Source organism: Acartia tonsa, chromosome 10, assembly GCF_053477335.1.
Source record: "Acartia tonsa isolate MP-2025a chromosome 10, ASM5347733v1, whole genome shotgun sequence".
Lineage (NCBI taxonomy): Eukaryota > Metazoa > Arthropoda > Copepoda > Calanoida > Acartiidae > Acartia > Acartia tonsa.
This window is the reverse complement of record NC_137269.1, coordinates 43,765,250-43,783,930: the sequence shown is the minus strand read 5'-3', so window position 1 is coordinate 43,783,930 and position 18,681 is coordinate 43,765,250. Positions and strand designations below refer to the sequence as shown.

Here is an 18,681-nt window from a genome sequence, read left to right as displayed (position 1 = left end):
TTAAGGATAGTTTTAATCAGAGGGATGGGGGGCAATGGGCTGTTCATTACACTAGTCCCCAAGGTGTTATAGTAACGTTTCCTTATTCCTTTGCTTAACAACTTTTGGGACGTTTAATGGATTTTAATTGGTTGGTGCATTAAGTTGGGTGTCCAAACATTTCCACCACTAATTAAAATATACAGAAGGAGTAACTTTGTGTATCATCATTAGGGATGTACATCAATTTATCGGCCATTGTCTTATCCCTTTATGTCCCATAAAATTGGCAGTAATTTTCAGCAGGTATATTAATCCAATCAATCACTAAATCCTTAAAATTTTACCACTGTACAATTTTAATTTTGCCAATAAACAAGAAAGTTCTAGCTATAGAAAGTGTCTTTTTATGTTCGGATAGGCGGTTGGACAAACCCCTAGGTATAGAGTAGCTGCGCTGCTAACAAATATTTGTGTATTGATCACAAGATTGTTGATATTTTTTTCATGTCAAAAATTTGACACACACAGCTAGCCCCACAAACACACACACACACACACACACACATAAACACACACACCTTTCTTATCACAGTTTCTTCGTATTTTCACTTTCATAGCTCCCGCACCAGTTTGCATAGAAACTGAACACTATAGAGTATATTTACAAAGTATATAATATATATATTGTATATGTTTATTTGTGTGTATATATAATATATGTTTATGTGTATATTTGTAACTATACAATAAGTTTGGGGTCAGCCTAGCAAAATTAAAATAGCATTAGGTCAAATATAAAAATTGAAAAAAGCAATTAGACTTAGACTCAGGGATCTAAAGGGATAAGACAATGGCCGATTAATTGATTCACATCCCAAATGAAAGAAACACAAAATAAAGCCTTTTGTAGATTACAATTAGTGGTTGAAATGTTTGGATGCTCAACTTGATTAACCAACCAATTAAAATTTAATAAAAGTCCCCTAAGCTTTTTATGAAAACGAATAAGAAAATGTTATTATAACACTTTGGTGATTAATTTAATAAATAGCCCAATGTCTTCTCCCTCTATGACTTCGACTAACAAAAGTTTGCTTAGCTGACAACTTATTTAGTTCATTTAATATCAAACTTTGAGAAGTATTACTAAAAATCTTTATTTTACATATAATTGTATTTTAATAAAAGGGGGTCATTTTTTCGCGTATTTTCTATGTAAGATGGGTTTAACCTTTTAGTCAAATGCTCTTACTAAGTTAAACTGTTCTTTATTATGACCATTTCATGTATATATACATTTGGTCATAATTAAGAACAGTTTGACTTAATAAGAGCAATTGACTAAATAATTGCACACAACTTTACAGAAAATGTGCAAAAAACTACTTCTTTTTAAAATCCCCAAAAATGCAATTTGAACAATGCTATTTTTAATTTTGCTGGATTAATCCTATGTCACTGTGGCACCTTTTAAAAAAGGCATGGAAAAGGAAAAGTGTTGTTGTGTGCATGAGAGCGGACAGACGGACGGACAGACGGACAAAAAAGAAAAACACAGCAAAGAGCACACACAAAGAAAGAGTGTCAACACCATAGGTAAAGGGTTAGGTCAATTTGGTCCTAGGACAAACGCAGAAGTGACAAACGTCGGAGTGGACACTTAACCTAACCTAACCTATTTAAAACTATCTAATAGGTTTTGCATATCTAACCCCAACGGGGGCTAATTTGTATATTAATATCTTTACCTAACCTAACCTGCAAAGAAATACGTAATTAACTCTATGTTTTAGACACTCCAAAGTTTGTCACTACTGCGTTTGTCCTGAAGCCGTAAATTGATTAGAATTTTTTTTTTATACTTTGGGAAAATTTTATCAACAAATGTATTTTATAAAAAAAAGTGGTTAAGCTAAAAGTACTTTGCCAGATTTACAAATAGAGGATATGTAAAGAGTAAAATTCTTCCATTTTTTAATTGATTTGATTGTCCTTTTATTCCCGAAGAGCATAAAAATATTCCCATTGCATGATAACAAAGTATCATATACATACAAACATACATACATAGCATGGAAGGAGCGGACATAGGGCTGTTTATTACACTAGTCCCCAAATTTTTTCTAACGTTTTACTATTCGTTGGCCCAAAAACTTTGTTCATTAAGTTGAGTGTCCATACGTTTCAACCACCAATTGTAATCTAAAGAAGGGGTAATTTTTAGTATCAACAATTAGGATGTACAGTGCATCAAATTTTTGGCCATTGTCTTATCCCTTTTGATCCCTGCATACATTGTGCATATATACAACAATATGTGCATGGTTATATCATAATTACTTTACTATTATATAATTTCAAAAAGTCTGTCTTTATATAATACAAAATAGAACAATGTCTGTCTGTCTGAAGCTTAAGATATCTTTAACCACTGAACCGATTTGGCTCTACTCTCAAGAAAATATACATTGGTCCTGTGTGCCCCCCCCCCCCCAAAAAAAAATTACTTTTTTGAAAATCAAAATACAAAACATTGGGTTCATTAGCTATGGGCTAGGGGTGAATCCGATAGTGTCTATATACAATAATCAATTTCAAGAAGTACTAGCGTGTATGTCTTGAAAAGAGGATGAATGAGAGGGGAGGCTGTCCCCCTAGGGCCTGTAAAATTTTAGTTTTTCAAAACATATCATTTGGTGATTGGGGGTGAGGGAAGGGTCAACGTTTTCCTGACTTTAACAAAAGCTTCTTTTGAGATTGAACCAAATCGGTTCAGTTGTTAGCGAGATCTTTTAGTACAAACAAACACACAGACATTTTATAAATAATTAACATTACATACATGAGATTAATAAGAGATCATATTCAATATGAAAGTTTTATTTAAACGCGAGAATTCTAAGAATAGTTTTAATCAGAAAAGAAGGGACAATGGGCTGTTTTTTTACTAGTCCCCAAAGTTTTATAGTAGCTTTTTTGTTCCCTGGCTCAACAACTTTAGGGACGTAAATAAATTTTGATTTGTTGTTTCATTAAGTTGAGTGTTCAAACGTTATAGCCACCAATACTGAAGGGGTTATTATTATTGAGGATGTACATTAATTTATCGTCCGTTGTCTTATCCCTTTAGATCCCTGTGTTTTAAGGCAAAGTACAAATGATTAAAGTCTTTGAGTAGATATATGATGTACATATATATATATGCATAATGTATATTGAATATGCATTAGATTTTACCTAATATACCAACTTGTTTTTAATAGGCCAGCTGCTCTATAACTACTTTCCGTCCGCTAGTACATTCCTTACTATTTGGGCTCGAGTCATTTCTTAGTTTACAAAGTACATCTTTATTTTTACATTATAACAATGGATGTAGAATATATGTGGATATCATGACAGGGAAAATTTGTCGTAAATTTGACTTGATAACATGTTTGTTGTAAGTTCGTACATCCAGTAGGATGGGGGTAAAGAGAGTTATTTTAGCCCGCTGCGTATTTCACATTTTAGAGAACTTTAAATCTAGTGTGATATTCAAGTAATAATATATCCATTATCATTACACACTGCCGGAATGATCCGCATGTACACTACCCCTACATACTGATACACAAACATACACACACACTTTTGCAGTATTCACAATTTAGTAAAAATAGCTTAATTTTCATAGAATTCATTTTTTTGTTGCTCCGCTACTTATGAACAAAATTGTCCTTATTTTTACCTATTCTGCACAGGTAAGTTATCCCCGAGAAGCCGCGGAAAGCTGTCTATCTATAATACGATGCGATAAATAACTATTGACAATTTTCAAACAAATAAAAGGAATGTATCTTTACTACATTGCATCAGGGAATTAGAGGGATAAGACAATTGCCGATAAATTGATGCACATCCCCCTGTGATGATACACAAAGTCAATTAATAATTAGTGGTTGAAACATTTATACACTCAACTTAATGAACCAATTTATCAAAATTCAATAAAAGTCTCCAATGTTGTTAAGCCAACAAATAAAAAAACGTTATTAAATCCAATGTCCCCTCCCTCCCTCTCTGTCATTGTATAGAGGAATTTTAAAACTTATTGCAAAGCTAAAGGGAACAAATTAGTCTGAGGAGCAATTATTGACACTGGCAATGTGTACATTTAATCCATTTTAAAAGCTTGTACTTTTATTCTAATTACAGATCTATAGTATAGATGTTTATACAGATAAATACCTCCTCCCCCTTTTCAATGACCCTTTTCGTCTGCTAGCAAATTGTTTTCTGCTACTTGACTGTGTTAATATAACCATTGGCTGATTTTCAAAGACCCAATTGAGAGTCGGCACAATGTCATTGCTATAGGAAAATACAGTTATTTAACCCTTTCTCTCATTAGTGTTTTACTCTAATAATTGAATAGAAAACAAATGATTAGTTCCATATATTGGTCATTATTTGTCTTTATCAAAGGAATTCTTTTTGAGTCATGGGTTAAAATAACCAGGGAGAGAGGGGACATTGGGCTGTTTGTTATACTAGTCCCCAAAGTATCTTAATAACATTTTTCTTGATCGTTGCCTGACTTTTATTAAATTATTATTGGTTGATTTATTAAAAGATTGTCAAAAAAAGGGGGAATTTTGTGAATTTTCAATTGGGATGTATATCAATTTGTCTTATCTCTTTAGAACCCTGAAAAATACCTAAGTTTCATGCATGGCTAGAAGCATACCAATATTTGTCTCACTTTTCCCTCCTTTTGTAAAAGTAACAAGATGTCTGTTTGTGTGTGCCTGTCTGTACCGACGAATATTGCTAATCGCTGAACCGATATGGTTCTTCTTTACAATATAGCTTCTCATAGGTCCAGGGAAGTTTTATTACTATCTTGAAGGAGCGAACAATCACTCTTCGAAGAGAAATTGGCCCTAGAATTTAGTCTTAGAATATTTCAAGTTAATCTATTGGCGATTAATTTGTTAATTTGTTGGCTAGTTACTACTTACTGCAAAAAACGAAAACGTAACCAAGACCAATAAGAAGTTGAAGTTCAACAGTACGAAATATCATGAGAGACAAACTGACAATCATACATCTTATTCGTATGCAAAACCTTCAAAACACTTATAAAATAATAGCAATGCAGCCTCTACGATTTAGCCAAATTATTTGCAATGTGAACGTGAAGTTTAGGCCCTGTTTGAAACACCGTACTCGCATTGATACAGGGAAAGGACAATTGAGAAAAAAAGTAATCTTCTTCCGAATTTTAAAGTTTTGGCTTTACGTGCTACCTTATGAAAATTATGTAGATTACTTTTTAATTGCTATTGACCCGTCCCTCCTTGTACTATGTGCTATAGTAATGGATATAGTATACGTGGATATATTGACAGGTAAAAATTTGTCGTCAATATAGGTTGCTAATATGGACCTCATTTATAAGTCAGTTCTTTCACCCAGTAAGAGGGTAGAGGGTAGATAAGGATATCATTATTATAGCCAGCTAGGAGTATTACTTTATCAATTACATGAAAATCTGGTGCAACATCCAAGTAATAATATATCGATTGCTATAGTTTTTAACCATGCATGTAACAATGTGTAACGCACACACATACTATTAGAGATGCTCTTAAAAATCCGCTAACTTTTTTCAGTTTAATTATAGCAAAATGTTTTGCATAAAAAAGAACTATATAAATAATATATCTATGTATAAATATTCTGTTCCTATCATTTTTAATATGTTAACTGAAATAAATAGAAACAGCGTATAGTGCCGCCAAAATCTGACGTCATACAATACAAGTTACCAATTAGAGGCCAGTATAAATTTTACCATTGGTCAATTACAATTTATAATGGCCTATCATTGGTACTTTGTATTGTATGACGTCATTTTTGTAGGCACTTTACGCTGTTTTAAATAAATATTTTTATTTTTAATGAGTAAGGAAACAGGTTTATTTGTTGTTTTAGATAAACAGCGCAACATTTTTCACTTTATGCACCTTTAAAACCAGGAAGGAAGGGGACAATAAGCTGTTTATTACACTAGTCCCCAAAGTTTTATAATATCGTTTTCTTATTCGTTGACTTAAAAACTTATGAATTTTGATGGGTTGGTTCATTAAGTTGAGTGTCCTAAAATTTCAACCACTAATTGTTATCTTATTGTTATATATAAGGTGTAATTTTGTGTAGCATCATTGGGAATGTACATCAATTTATCGGTCATTGTCTTATCCCTTTAGATCCCTGCCTTAAAATACAACTAACATACGCTACTCTCACATATGTTTATATGTAGAAAGAGTTCAGATGACACAACGCTAAATGAAAATGAGCGACGAATTCAGAAATTCAAAGTTTGGCCGAATGCCCGGGCTAACAAAACAGGTTTTGATTTTATAATTTATATTTTAATATTCATGGAAAATTGTCTTTAGTACGATGCAATAAATTATTTATCCGTATGACAATCGGTTCTAAGCCTGCGGATATCAATCGGTTTCGAAGCCATAAATAAAAAGTTTCAAGGTTTTTCTAGTGGTTATTGAGATTTTAATGACACAGACACGTCATAATCTACCTCTTTTAAACATGGATGATAACATCCATAAAAGCGAAACTCTGTAATGGTAGGACAAACTAACATTAAAACCTGTTCAGTGTCAGAACTGAATAAGCAGAATATAAAAGTATTAAATGTAGAAAGTCTAAACAATACAAGATAATGATTAAGGAAATACTTACATTTTTAGGACATAATTATAGAGACGCTTCGGATATAAATTGTCCTATGTTGTCCTAGAAATCAAAAAGCAGATAAATAGGATAATTATATCAACTCTAACAGGTCTAAATTAACGAAAAGTGCTAATCGTTACGACTCCATTTATAAGAAAGCTTCGTTTTTAAATTAGTCTTTTAACATTCTTATTCCCATTCTAAGATTTTGTATGGATATATAGGAGAGGAGGTAAAGTAATAATGGATATAGAACACACGTGGATATTATGTCTGGATAAAAATTGTCGCTAACATAGACATTAATTATTTGTCAGTTCGTTGGGAGGGGAAGGGATGGGGTAATGTGGTTGTATAGGGGGATTCATTGTTTTAGCCTACTACAAGGTTCACTTTATTAGAATACATGATAATCTGGTGTAACATCCATGTAATCTTAACTCCATTAAAGTAATGCTTTAAGGTGGGCTAGTATATGCATAAAAAAAACAAGGACATTTAGAAGGATTTGTAGCGCAGCAATAACAAGATATTCCCAATTTTTCAATTAATCAAAATAAAAAAATTATTAAGATTTTAATTCACGCTTTGACTCAGTTTTAGGGATCAAAAGACTTGTGTTTTATATCAAGTCAAGAAGTAATCTGAAATACCCATTACCCATAGCTCATTTTTTAGAGCGAAGGCACTCTATAAATCACTTTGTCTTTCCGACACTCAGTCATTCAGTCTCTCAGTCCGTAACAGTATGGGAGAAATGTGATTTTCTCGGATACTATTAAAGATAGGCAGCTGAAATTTTTTAGTGAAGATTCCTATGACATATGCTGTACATATAATCAATACATTGTTTTGTCCGTCTTTCAGTAGGTTACGCTTTAAATTATGTAAACTTTATTCTTTTAAAATTTCGTGATTTTCTTGATTTTGCATATTGTCTTTTTCTATGAACATCTTTTACTCGCTTTGTCTGTTTGTCTATTCCATAATTTTTTGTGCTTCGCTATTATGGATATTGTCATCCTTTTTATTTATATTCAACAGACGTGCTTATGGTAGACGTACAGACAAAAGAAAGCACAAGTTAGTGAATAGCTACGCTTCTAGAAAAGGGTGAATAACTTTTTGTTTAACTACAAGATGAAGTGCAAGTAAAATGCTATTTTTAATTTGCATTAAAAAAAACTGCAAAACAAAACTCGCAGCTTTAATTGCTTTTCAAAATAACAAGGACAATAATTTATATTAAAATACAAAATATTGCGCTAAAATTAGAGATTAAAACAATTTAGACTTTTAGTTTGGCCTTGCAACAGTTGAATACATTTTATATTATGGCTTCTAAACCAGTTAATATCCGCTGGATTATAACTGGATTTCAGCGATACTGAAAAAATTATGTGTAGCGTCGTATTAAAAACAATTTTCTACGAATATTAAAATGAAAAATCAAAATATTGATACTAATTTTAAATTTTAATTAGATAACATAAATTTTCCAACAACTAGTGGACAAGTTTTGACCAGGGATCTAAAGGGATAAGAAAATGCTGTACATCCCCAATGATGATACACAAAAATACCCCTTTCGTAAAATTACAATTAGTGGTTGAATCAAAAATAATCAAAATTAAAAGTTTTTTGGCCAACGAATAAGAAAACGTTATCATAAAACATTGGGAGCTAGTGTAATAAACAGCCAACAGTCCCCTCCCTTTGAGTTATGACTCAGACGAATAAACTAAGAAAGGGAAACAAAAAATATCACTTGCAGATGGACAGACCGACTAAACAAGGAAATTATTAAGTAGCTTCGCTACTAAAACATTTATAGTTATGATTTTACCACTTTTTTTTAGAATTTACATTGAAAACTTTATAATAACTTTACTAGAAAAACATAATCATAATTGCATTTGTAACAGGGAAACAAAAATTAAACCAGCCTGTTAAACCTGGACGTATTTGTTGACATTTAGTTACATTTCAATGATGTCGATGATAGGTTTTTATCTAAGTGATAAGGACTGACATGCTGTTGTAAACGCTAATAAATCGGATGACTACGTCGATTCAAATTTATATACATAAAAATTAAAATTAAAATTTGAAAGTGCATAATGTGACTAAATGATTAATTATGTTCATTGTTTATAAGTAATGAAGAAAACTGAAGGAAATCTTCACGAAAAAAAAACTGAAAAAACAACTAAGTAAGTGTAATTTTCCCAATATCGTTACGGACGTATTGACAAGACAAATTAAGTTATAGAGTAGCTTTGTTGCTGCTTTATTTCAGATCTAGCTACAAAATCTATAAAACTATATGGCAGTCTAACTAAAAACATTACAGTGACTGAAAAACAGTGATTTTAATTAATTTATGTCATCAATTTATTGCAATCAGTTTTTTGAGGGGGGGAAGGGTCTATGTACAAAAATCCTGACGGGGGGGGGGGGGGGTCGGGTTGGAGTCAAACACTCTTTACCCTCCCCGTCATTTGGACGTCCCTGAAAGGAAGAATATAAATGCACTATAACATTAGGTATGGAAATTTAACAAAATCACCAAAAATCTGCCCGTTTAAAACAAGTAAAAACCACTAGTTAAATCTAAAGGTGCTTTACCACAAAGTACCTCGTTGAACAATGATAACCCCCAACCTTTTTTTAAATTCAAAATATAAGAGGGTGTTATTTTTCATTTGTTTTCTAGTTAAGTTGTATTGGGTAGCTCTCGCAAGGTTATGGAATCGCAGGAACGGGCACCCCTCAGGAGTAGGACCCTCTGCAGAGTTAAAGGGGTGGTTATCAATGCTCAACGGGCACTTGACGTGAAAGCTCCAATCTAAGTCTAAATCTACTAATGTAAGTAAATTGTGAGAGTCTATTCTAAAAATTGACCTACCCAATTTACGAAAATATGCTGAAATAATTATATTTTTAAGTTGTACATTTATCATAATTTTAAGCTAGAATCACAAAATAAATTATTTCAAATAACCCATAAAAATAAAAATCATATACATACTTGTATGACGATATATTTGCATTATTTTACTCGAATAAGTTAATTTTAAGGCATCAATCTAATTTGTGACTTTAGCTTAAACTTTATAAAAATAGGTTATAAAGTATAAAAAATATAAATTAATTTTTTTTTACAAATTTGACTGCTGCTAGCGTCCAAATATAAATAAAACTTAAACTGGCCTGACAAAATTCTTTCGATGAGAAGACATTGGCCAATAAAGTAATGTACAGAAGAACACCCTCGATCATGATAAACTATCCCTTTTGTGGGTTAAAATTATAAAGATTTAACCCTTCAAAGCTTTAACTTTTGGGGACCAAAATAACTAGAGTCTTATATCACCTTCTTCCCTGAGAATACCCCAAAACGAAGCGATTATTACTACTTTTGGTAAAACCTGCTCTAACTAATGTTTGCCATTTGGTCGCTGGCTGCTGCCATAATTAAAAAAAAGATTATTGTCAGATTTTACACATTTTACACAAAAATAGCATACATATACATATGTCGTCTGCTTTTAAAAATTAATTTTAAAGTACATTGTTTTATTAGCATTTATTTTTTTGTTAACTATAATGTCTTGTCAAAATTAACGATGAAGTACATGCAATAAATTTTAACATTTAAAAAAATTGTATTTTATGTCTGGTCATTCATTTTTGTACTTTCCCCTCAATATGCTTAGCGAGCAAAGAACCCCACACCCGCTGGGGCTACTTATTCTATAAATAAGAATTGCTTAAATACCAGCAGACTTAAAATAAGGGCTCGGCAGCTGCAAAGTCACAAATTTAAACCCGTTTGAATGCTTTAAAAAAAAATTTTTTGAAAAGGGTTTGACATATTTTGGTAAGGTTTAGACTTCCAATTGATTTTTAAAGGTTCTTAAAGGTTGAGTTTCCTGAAGCTTAATGGCGGCTGACACACCCTGCTTACTTTATTTCAAACAAACAATAATATAATCAAATAAAGGCCGGTATTATATTTTGAATACACGAATTTATTTTAAAACTGTAAAATGCATACCTGAACCCTTCTTTTCAATTTTCTTTGCTATTTTGGTCCACCCTTTTGCTTTGATTGATGGTAAAATGCCTGCAGAAACGTAAATAATTGGCTCATATTTCATATCCTTTTACAATAAAAGTAACAGGATCTGTGTATGTTTGTTTGTAAGGATCTCGCTTACGGCTGAACCGATATGGTCCTTCTTTACAATGTAGCTTTGCATAAATCATGGGAAGAGAAGTCGCCCCTGGAAAAAAATTACCCCCCCCCAAAAAAAAAAATTATTTTGGTATTAAAATTAAAAATGAGGGTGACTTCAACCCCCCCCCCCCCCTTCCAAAAAAAAAAAAATATGAATCCCCCTAAAAAATCGCATCACAAAAAATGGAAAAAAAATTCCTGCTTTATATGATCAAAGTACAAAAGAGGGGACATTAGCTTTGTGTAACTCTACCCTTAGGGCAGGAACCCTGTCCAGATTTTGTGTTGGGTCTTTGAAATAAGCTAATAACGTCGGAAATATAAACACAGCCAAGTTTCAAAAAACAAAAATCAATTTGCCAGCAGACGAAAAGGGTCTCTGTCACTTGGGGCAGGTAGATGATTGGATTATACATCTATTCCTATTTATTTATTCGTGTGATGAAATTTGTTGAAATATGAAAACCATTCCTTCTGTAGGAGAATTTTCTTCCTCTGCAAGATTCCTTTCGCAGCTCATTTTAATTTTTGATTAAAATTTAATTCTATTGGTTAATTTTTGTATTTTTTTCTATTAAAAAACTAAATAATAAATCACTAATTACTACTTATTTAAAACTAAAATATGAGGCGTTCACATTTCCAAGCCGTTTTATTGTACACTTTAGGAAAAGTTAGGTTATTAACTTTTTACCAGTTTTGAAAATCACTTGTTGTATTTTATTTTCTATTTTATTATCATTTTTGAAATTTCTATAAAAAAAATGCAGATAAAAATGCAGTACAATCTATTTACTAGGGGATACGCCCCATAGAAACCTCTAGGGGTACTCAAGAAAAGGTAAGGAGGGGGAGGGAAATTTTGTGAAGGGACTTTTTTCCAGGGGTGATTTTCAATGAAATTGTTATAAAATAAGTAGAATCATATCGATCCAGCGGTTAGCGAGATCATAAGCTTCAAAAGACAGACACTAAACTTCCTGTTAGTTTTATATGAGGATTAGTTTTATGTTAGGATTTTAAAATGGCGAAACCACGGAAAAGTATAAAATTACTTTCAACCATTAAAATTTTCAAAGGGATGATTTTAACCTTCTACAAAATAGCACAAAACATGCTTTTTAAGGAGGGTGTATGTAGACTTCCGTCGTCTTATAATAATAGTTATTTATCCCATCGTATTTTAGACAGCTTTCCGCGGATATGTAAAAAAAAAATGTTAGCTCTGAGTGGCCAAAGACCCGGGCTGAAAAAAACTGGTATTAATTTTATGATTATCATTTTAATTGTTGTTGAAAATTGTCTGTAATACGATACGATACATGAATTTTCAGTATGACTTCTAAATCAGTGGATATTAATCGGTTTCGAAGCCATACTTGAGAATTAAGTTATTTCAAGACAAACAAGTAATAAAATCATTTGCTCTACTTAAATAATACAACAAAGTAATAAAAAAAACAAATATCATTACACTAAGTACTATTATTAAAATAATACTAAAACACAGTTTATTAATTATTATAATATTTGCAAATAAACCAATATAATAATGTTTAACAATATCTATCTATGTATATAAAAGGTTAAACTTCATAATATAAAAAGAGGGAATAACTTCTCCTCTGTCCCAGGCAGTGGGACACACTAAACTAAGTTTTACTTGGTAATACTTGTCCAACCTTAACCTGGGGTAATCGATCCAACACAATACTATAGTCAGGGATTTTCATCATTCAAACAAAGCATACTCCACCACCTTTATATACTTCATGCAGTTGATTTACAAATCAAATTATTTATTATTATGTTTAAAATTATGATTTTTATATATCATTTTGTTTTTAAAGCATCTTTTAAATAGTTATTTATCGCATCGTATTATAGACAGCTTTCAGCGACCTGTAAAAGGAAAAATAATAAGATTAAAATAAGTTTTGTTTGCCCCGAGGTGCAATTCGATACAATACATAATTTTTTAGTATGGCACAGAACCAGTTATAATCCCGCAGATATTTATCGGTTTTTAAGCAATACTGGAAATAATTTCTAATTTTCCTCCTTAGAAGCGAAGCTAGCTAAACTATAACATGGGAATTCTGTACGTCGCTCTGTCACAACGTTAATATCAGAGCAAGTTGAGAAACATGACTAATTATTTTTGGTTTATTTATGGATTTTAAAAAAAAAACTAGAATTAAACAAAGATGACAACATCCATAAGTAGCGAAGCACAAAAATTCGTGGATGGAACTGACGGTCATTGTTGTTTTCTTCAAACGACGAGATATTAAATTTTGATATCTTTATCTAAAAAAAATTTGGAAATCGATTTATAAACACCAAAGATATGGGGGAAAATGTAAAAAATATAAAAAAATAGCCAAAAAACAGCAAAAATGCAGTCTGACCGTCATTGTTGATTTCTTCAAATGACGGGAAATTTAATTTTGATATCTTTAACTGAAAAAATTTTGAAAATCGGACCATAAACACCAAAGATATGAGGGAAAGTGTAAAAAATATAAAAATAGCCAAAAACCTGCAAAAAGGCAGTCTGGCCGACATTGTTGGTTCTCCAAACGACGGAAAATTTAATTTTGATATCTCTACCTGAAAAAATTTTGAAAATAGGACCATAAACACCAAAGATATGAGGAAAAATGTGAAAAATAAAAAAAAGCCTAAAACCTGCTAAAAAGCCGTCCGACTGCAATTGATGTTTTATAGTTAATTGTGCTCCTTAATAATTGGAATGTTGTCAAAAAATTCAGCCTTCTATCTTTTATAGGAGCTGAGTAAATCCCATTTCCCCCATAGCGTTACGGACGGACGGACTGACGGACAAAGTGAATTATAGAGTAGCTTCGCTACTAAAAAAAAACAGTGTTATTGTTTTATCTTAGGTTAGGTTTGATTGTATAATGGTACAGGGTAGCCCCACAGGGTTAGAGCCCCCCACAGGAGTAAGGAATAAATACATAAGACTACCACCCCTTTTATTTAAAACAAGGATGACAACATTCATAAGTAGCGAAGCACAAAAAATCGTCGATTGGAATACGTAGATTTAAAAGGTTTTTACTAAAATCAAGAATAGATTTATTGGATAAAATAAACATGAAACCTTGTTTTATTTTGCATGATGACGATGGTGAATTATAGAGTAGCTTCGCTACTAAAAATCGTTATATGGGGTAGTAAAAATAATCATCCTTAAAAGTCTTCCTTGATGCAATTATAGAAGAAAATGGGGGAATAGTAATTATAAAAATATATTTTTTTAGTTTTGGGAGGGCGATGATACACTAAATAAAAACCCTTCTATTTATCAAAAGTTCAATGCAATTGATCTAACGGCGAAATGTTTTGGCACAATTAAACAGACAGACAGACAAAAATTATCTTTTTTATAATTGTATATGAAAATTTATGGAACAAAAAAATTCTTGTAATGGGTTGAATTTTTACCTGATTTTACTGGTTGTGTAAATAAAACGTCATAAATGTGGAAATTTGAGCAAGTACGTTTGTTGCATAAAAAGGCGGTTTCTCACAAAGTACCTTAGTAAGCACTGATACCTCCCCCCCTTATTTTTTATTTAAAATAAAAATAAATTATTTTTTGTTAGGTATTGTGTTGTATAAAAAGGAGCTTATACACAAAGTACCCTGATGATCGAGAAATAATATCAACCTCCTCCCTCATTTTGCTAATATAGGGGGTTTTCAGTGCTTGTCAGCAACTTTGAGGGAAAGAACCTGAAAATTATTTCGACTAATATCAGAGTGTACAGTATATCAATGCTCAACAGACGCGTATTTTTCATGGCAGCTTTGGTCAGCGTTTGAAAACGGCTGCAGAAAAAAAGGCAGCTTGGTTTTTATTATTTTCAATTTTCAGACACCACCAACCGATATATGTAGCCACGGCGGCTGCAGAATAGGGCAACTGGCTGCCAATAATGGCTTAATGTACAGTATATTCACGCATATTATTGTGAGCGGCATGAGAAGGCCTACAAATAATCTGTAATAGCCAAGATCCAATGCTTTTTGAGATTATCAATCCACTAATTGTTATCTATAGATGGTGTAATTTTGTGTAGCATCATTGGAAATGTACATCAATTTATCGGCCATTGTCTTATCCCTTTAGATCCCTGCCTGAAAATACAATTAACAAACACTACTCTCACATATATATGTAGAAAGAGTTCAGATGACACAACGCTAAATGAAAATGAGCGACAAATTCAGAAATTCTGAAATTCAAAGTTTGGCCGAATGCCCGGCCTAACAAAACTGGTAATGATTTTATCATTTCTATTTTAATATTCATGGAAAATTGTCTTTAGTAAAATGCAATACATGATTTATCCGTATGACAATCGGTTCTAAGCCTGCGGATATTAATCGGCTTCGTAGCCATACTGGCAAATATAAAGTTTCAAGGTTTGTCAAGTGGTTATTGAGATTTTGATGATACAGACACGTCATAATCTACCTCTTTTAAATCCCTTTACTTAAACATGGATGATAACATCCATAAAAACTCTGTAATGGTAGGACAAACGAACATTAAGACTTGTACAGTGTCAGAACTGAATAAGCAGAATATAAAAGTAGTTAATGTAGAAAGTCTAAACAAAATTGTGACTAAATTTGTTGCAAAACTGCTTAAATACAAGATAATGATTAAGGAAATACTTATATTTTTAGGATGTGATTATAGAGACGCTTCGGATATAAATTGTCCTATGTTGTCCTAGAAATCAAAAACCAGATAAATATGATAATTATATCAACTCTAACAGGTCTAAATAAACGAAAAGTGCTAAACGTTACGGAACGAAGACTCCATTTATAAGAAAGCTTCGTTTTTAAATTAGTCTTTTAACATTCTTATTCCCATTCTAAGATTTTGTATCTATAATACAAAGTAGCTTGATGTCTGTCCGTCTGTCCGTCTGACCGTCTGTCCGTCTGTCTGTCCGTCTGTCTGTCTGTCCCTTAAGATCTCGGTAACCACTGAACCGATCGGATTCTACTCTTCAGGGAATATACCTACTGGTCCTGTGGTGGTTTTAGGCTATTTTCTTGGGGGGTGGGACACCCCCAACCCCCCCAAAAATAAAAAAAATCCAACCCCCAAAATTTTTTTTATTACATTTTTTGTAAAATCTCAGTAACTGCTGATCAAATTGGGCTCTACCCTTCTGGGAATATACCTACTGGTCCTCTGGTGGTTTTAAGCTATTTTCTTGGGGGGTGGGACACCCCAACCCCCCCAAAAATAAAAAATCCCCACTTCCAAAATTTTTATTTTTTTAATTTTTTTAAAACAAAAACCAGTAATTGGGGTGGGGGAACCCCACTGCAACATGGGGCAAAGCCCCCATGAATCCCCCCCCCCAAAAAAAAATCAAAATATTTTTTTTTAATTTTAATTTTTGTGTATGCGAACAACCTAGGTCTAATTTTTACGAGTTGAAATTTTTGTGTATACGGCAAACAACCTGGGTTTAATTTGTACAAATTAAAATTTTTGTGCTTAAAGCGCACAACCTGGGTTTAATTTTACCACAGAGTAATTAAACAAAGAATAATTTTTTGAATATTTCTATTAAGGAGGGTTGACTTCCCAAAACTATATAGGGCGAAGCCCCTAGAGGCTAGGGGCGAAGCCGCTAGTGGATATATAAGAGAGGAGGTAAAGTAATAATGGATATAGAATACACGTGGATATTATGACACGGGAAAAATTGTCTCTAACATAGACATCAATTATTTGTCAGTTCGTTGGGAGGGGAAGGGATGGGGTAATGTGGGTGTATAGGGGGATTCATTATTTAAGCCTGCTACAAGGTTCACTTTATTAGAATACATGATAATCTGGTGTAACATCCATGTAATCTTAAATCCATTAAAGTAATGCTTTAAGGTGGGCTAGAATATGCATAAAAAAAACAAGGACATTTAGAAAGATTTTTAGCGCAGCAATAACAAGATAATCACAATTTTACAATTAAACAAAATAAAAAAATTATTAAATTAATTTAATATTTAATTCACGCTTTGACTCAGTTTTAGGGATCAAAAGACTTGTGTTTTTTATCAAGTCAAGAAGTAATCTGAAATACCCATTACCAATAGCTCATTTTTTAGAGCGAAGGCACTCTATAAATCACTTTGTCTTTACGACACTCAGTCATTCAGTCTGTCAGTCCGTAACGGTATGGGAGAAATGTGATTTTCTCGGATACTATTAAACATAGGCAGCTGAAATTTTTCAGTGAAGATTCCTATGACATATGCACATACATGATTACACACATATATAATCTATACATTGTTTTTGTCCGTCTTTCAGTAGGTTACGCTTTAAATTATGTAAACTTTATTCTTTTAAAATTTCGTGATTTTTTTGATTTTGCATATTCCCTTTTCCTATGAACATCTTTTACTCGCTTTGTCTGTTTGTCCATTCCATAATTATTTGTGCTTCGCTATTATGGATATTATCATCCTTTTTATTTATATTTAACAGACGTGCTTATGGTAGACGTACAGACAAAAAGAAAGCACAAGTTAGTGAATAGCTACGCTTCTAGAAAAGGGTGAATAACTTTTTGTTTAACTACAAGATGAAGTGCAAGTAAAATGCTATTTTTAATTTGCATTAAAAAAACTGCAAAACAAAACTCGCAGCTTTAATTGCTTTTCAAAATAACAAGGACAATAATTTCTATTAAAATACAAAATATTGCGATAAAATTGGAGATTAAAACAATTTAGACTTTTAGTTTTGCCTTGCACAGTTGAATACATTTTATATTATGGCTTCTGAACCAGTTAATATCCGCTGGATTATTACTGGATTTCAGCGATACTAAAAAAATTATGTGTAGCGTCGTATTAAAAACAATTTTCTACGAATATTAAAATAAAAAATTATAATATTGATACTAATTTTAAATTTTAATAAAATAACATAAATTTTCCAACAACTAGTGGACAAGTTTTGACCAGAGATCTAAAAGGATAAGAAAATGCTGTACATCCCCAATGATGATACACAAAAAAACCTCTTTTGTAGATTAAAATTAGTGGTTGAAACGTAAGAACACTCAAATTAATGAACTAACCAATCAAAATTAATTAAAATTCCCTAAAGTTTTTTGGCCAACGAATAAGAATAAATATTAAACATTGGGGAGTTTGTAATAAACACCCCATTGACCCCTCCCTTTAAAAATCTTTAAAAAATACTTTTCAGATGCACAGACCGACTAAACAAGGAAATTATTAAGTATCTTCGCTACTAAAACATTTATAGTTATGATTTTACCACTTTTTTTAGAATTTACATTGAAAACTTTATAATAACTTTACTAGAAAAACATAATCATAATTGCATTTGTAACAGGGAAACAAAAATTAAACCAGCCTGTTAAACCTGGAAGTATTTGTTGACATTTAGTTACATTTCAATGATGTCGATGATAGGTTTTTATCTAAGTGATAAAGACTGACATGCTGTTGTTAGCGCTAATTTATCTGAAAACTACGTCGATTCAAATTTATATATATAAATATTAAAATTTAAATTTGAAAGTGCATAATGTGACTAAATGAATAATTATGTTCATTGTTAATAAGTAGTGCAGAAAACTGAATGAAATCTTTTCGAAAAAAAATAAATG

The 18,681-nt window shown here is 31.9% G+C and overlaps 1 protein-coding gene across 2 annotated transcripts in view; it reads right to left on the bottom strand.

Annotated features, from left to right (window-relative positions):
- The window catches only part of LOC145330108 (cytosolic carboxypeptidase 2-like), a 119,887-nt gene extending 108,977 nt beyond the window's left edge, over nucleotides 1-10,910 (bottom strand). Inside the window, exon 1 of one of the 2 annotated variants that reach the window (XM_080174696.1) lies at nucleotides 10,793-10,910. In XM_080174696.1, coding sequence (XP_080030822.1) covers nucleotides 10,793-10,895 — 103 coding nt within the window. In that variant the 5' untranslated portion in view covers nucleotides 10,896-10,910. Of the gene's footprint in view, nucleotides 1-560; nucleotides 621-10,792 lie in introns of those variants that run through there. The other variant, XM_080174697.1, reaches the window with a different exon arrangement.
- Nucleotides 10,911-18,681: the final 7,771 nt, after the last annotated feature.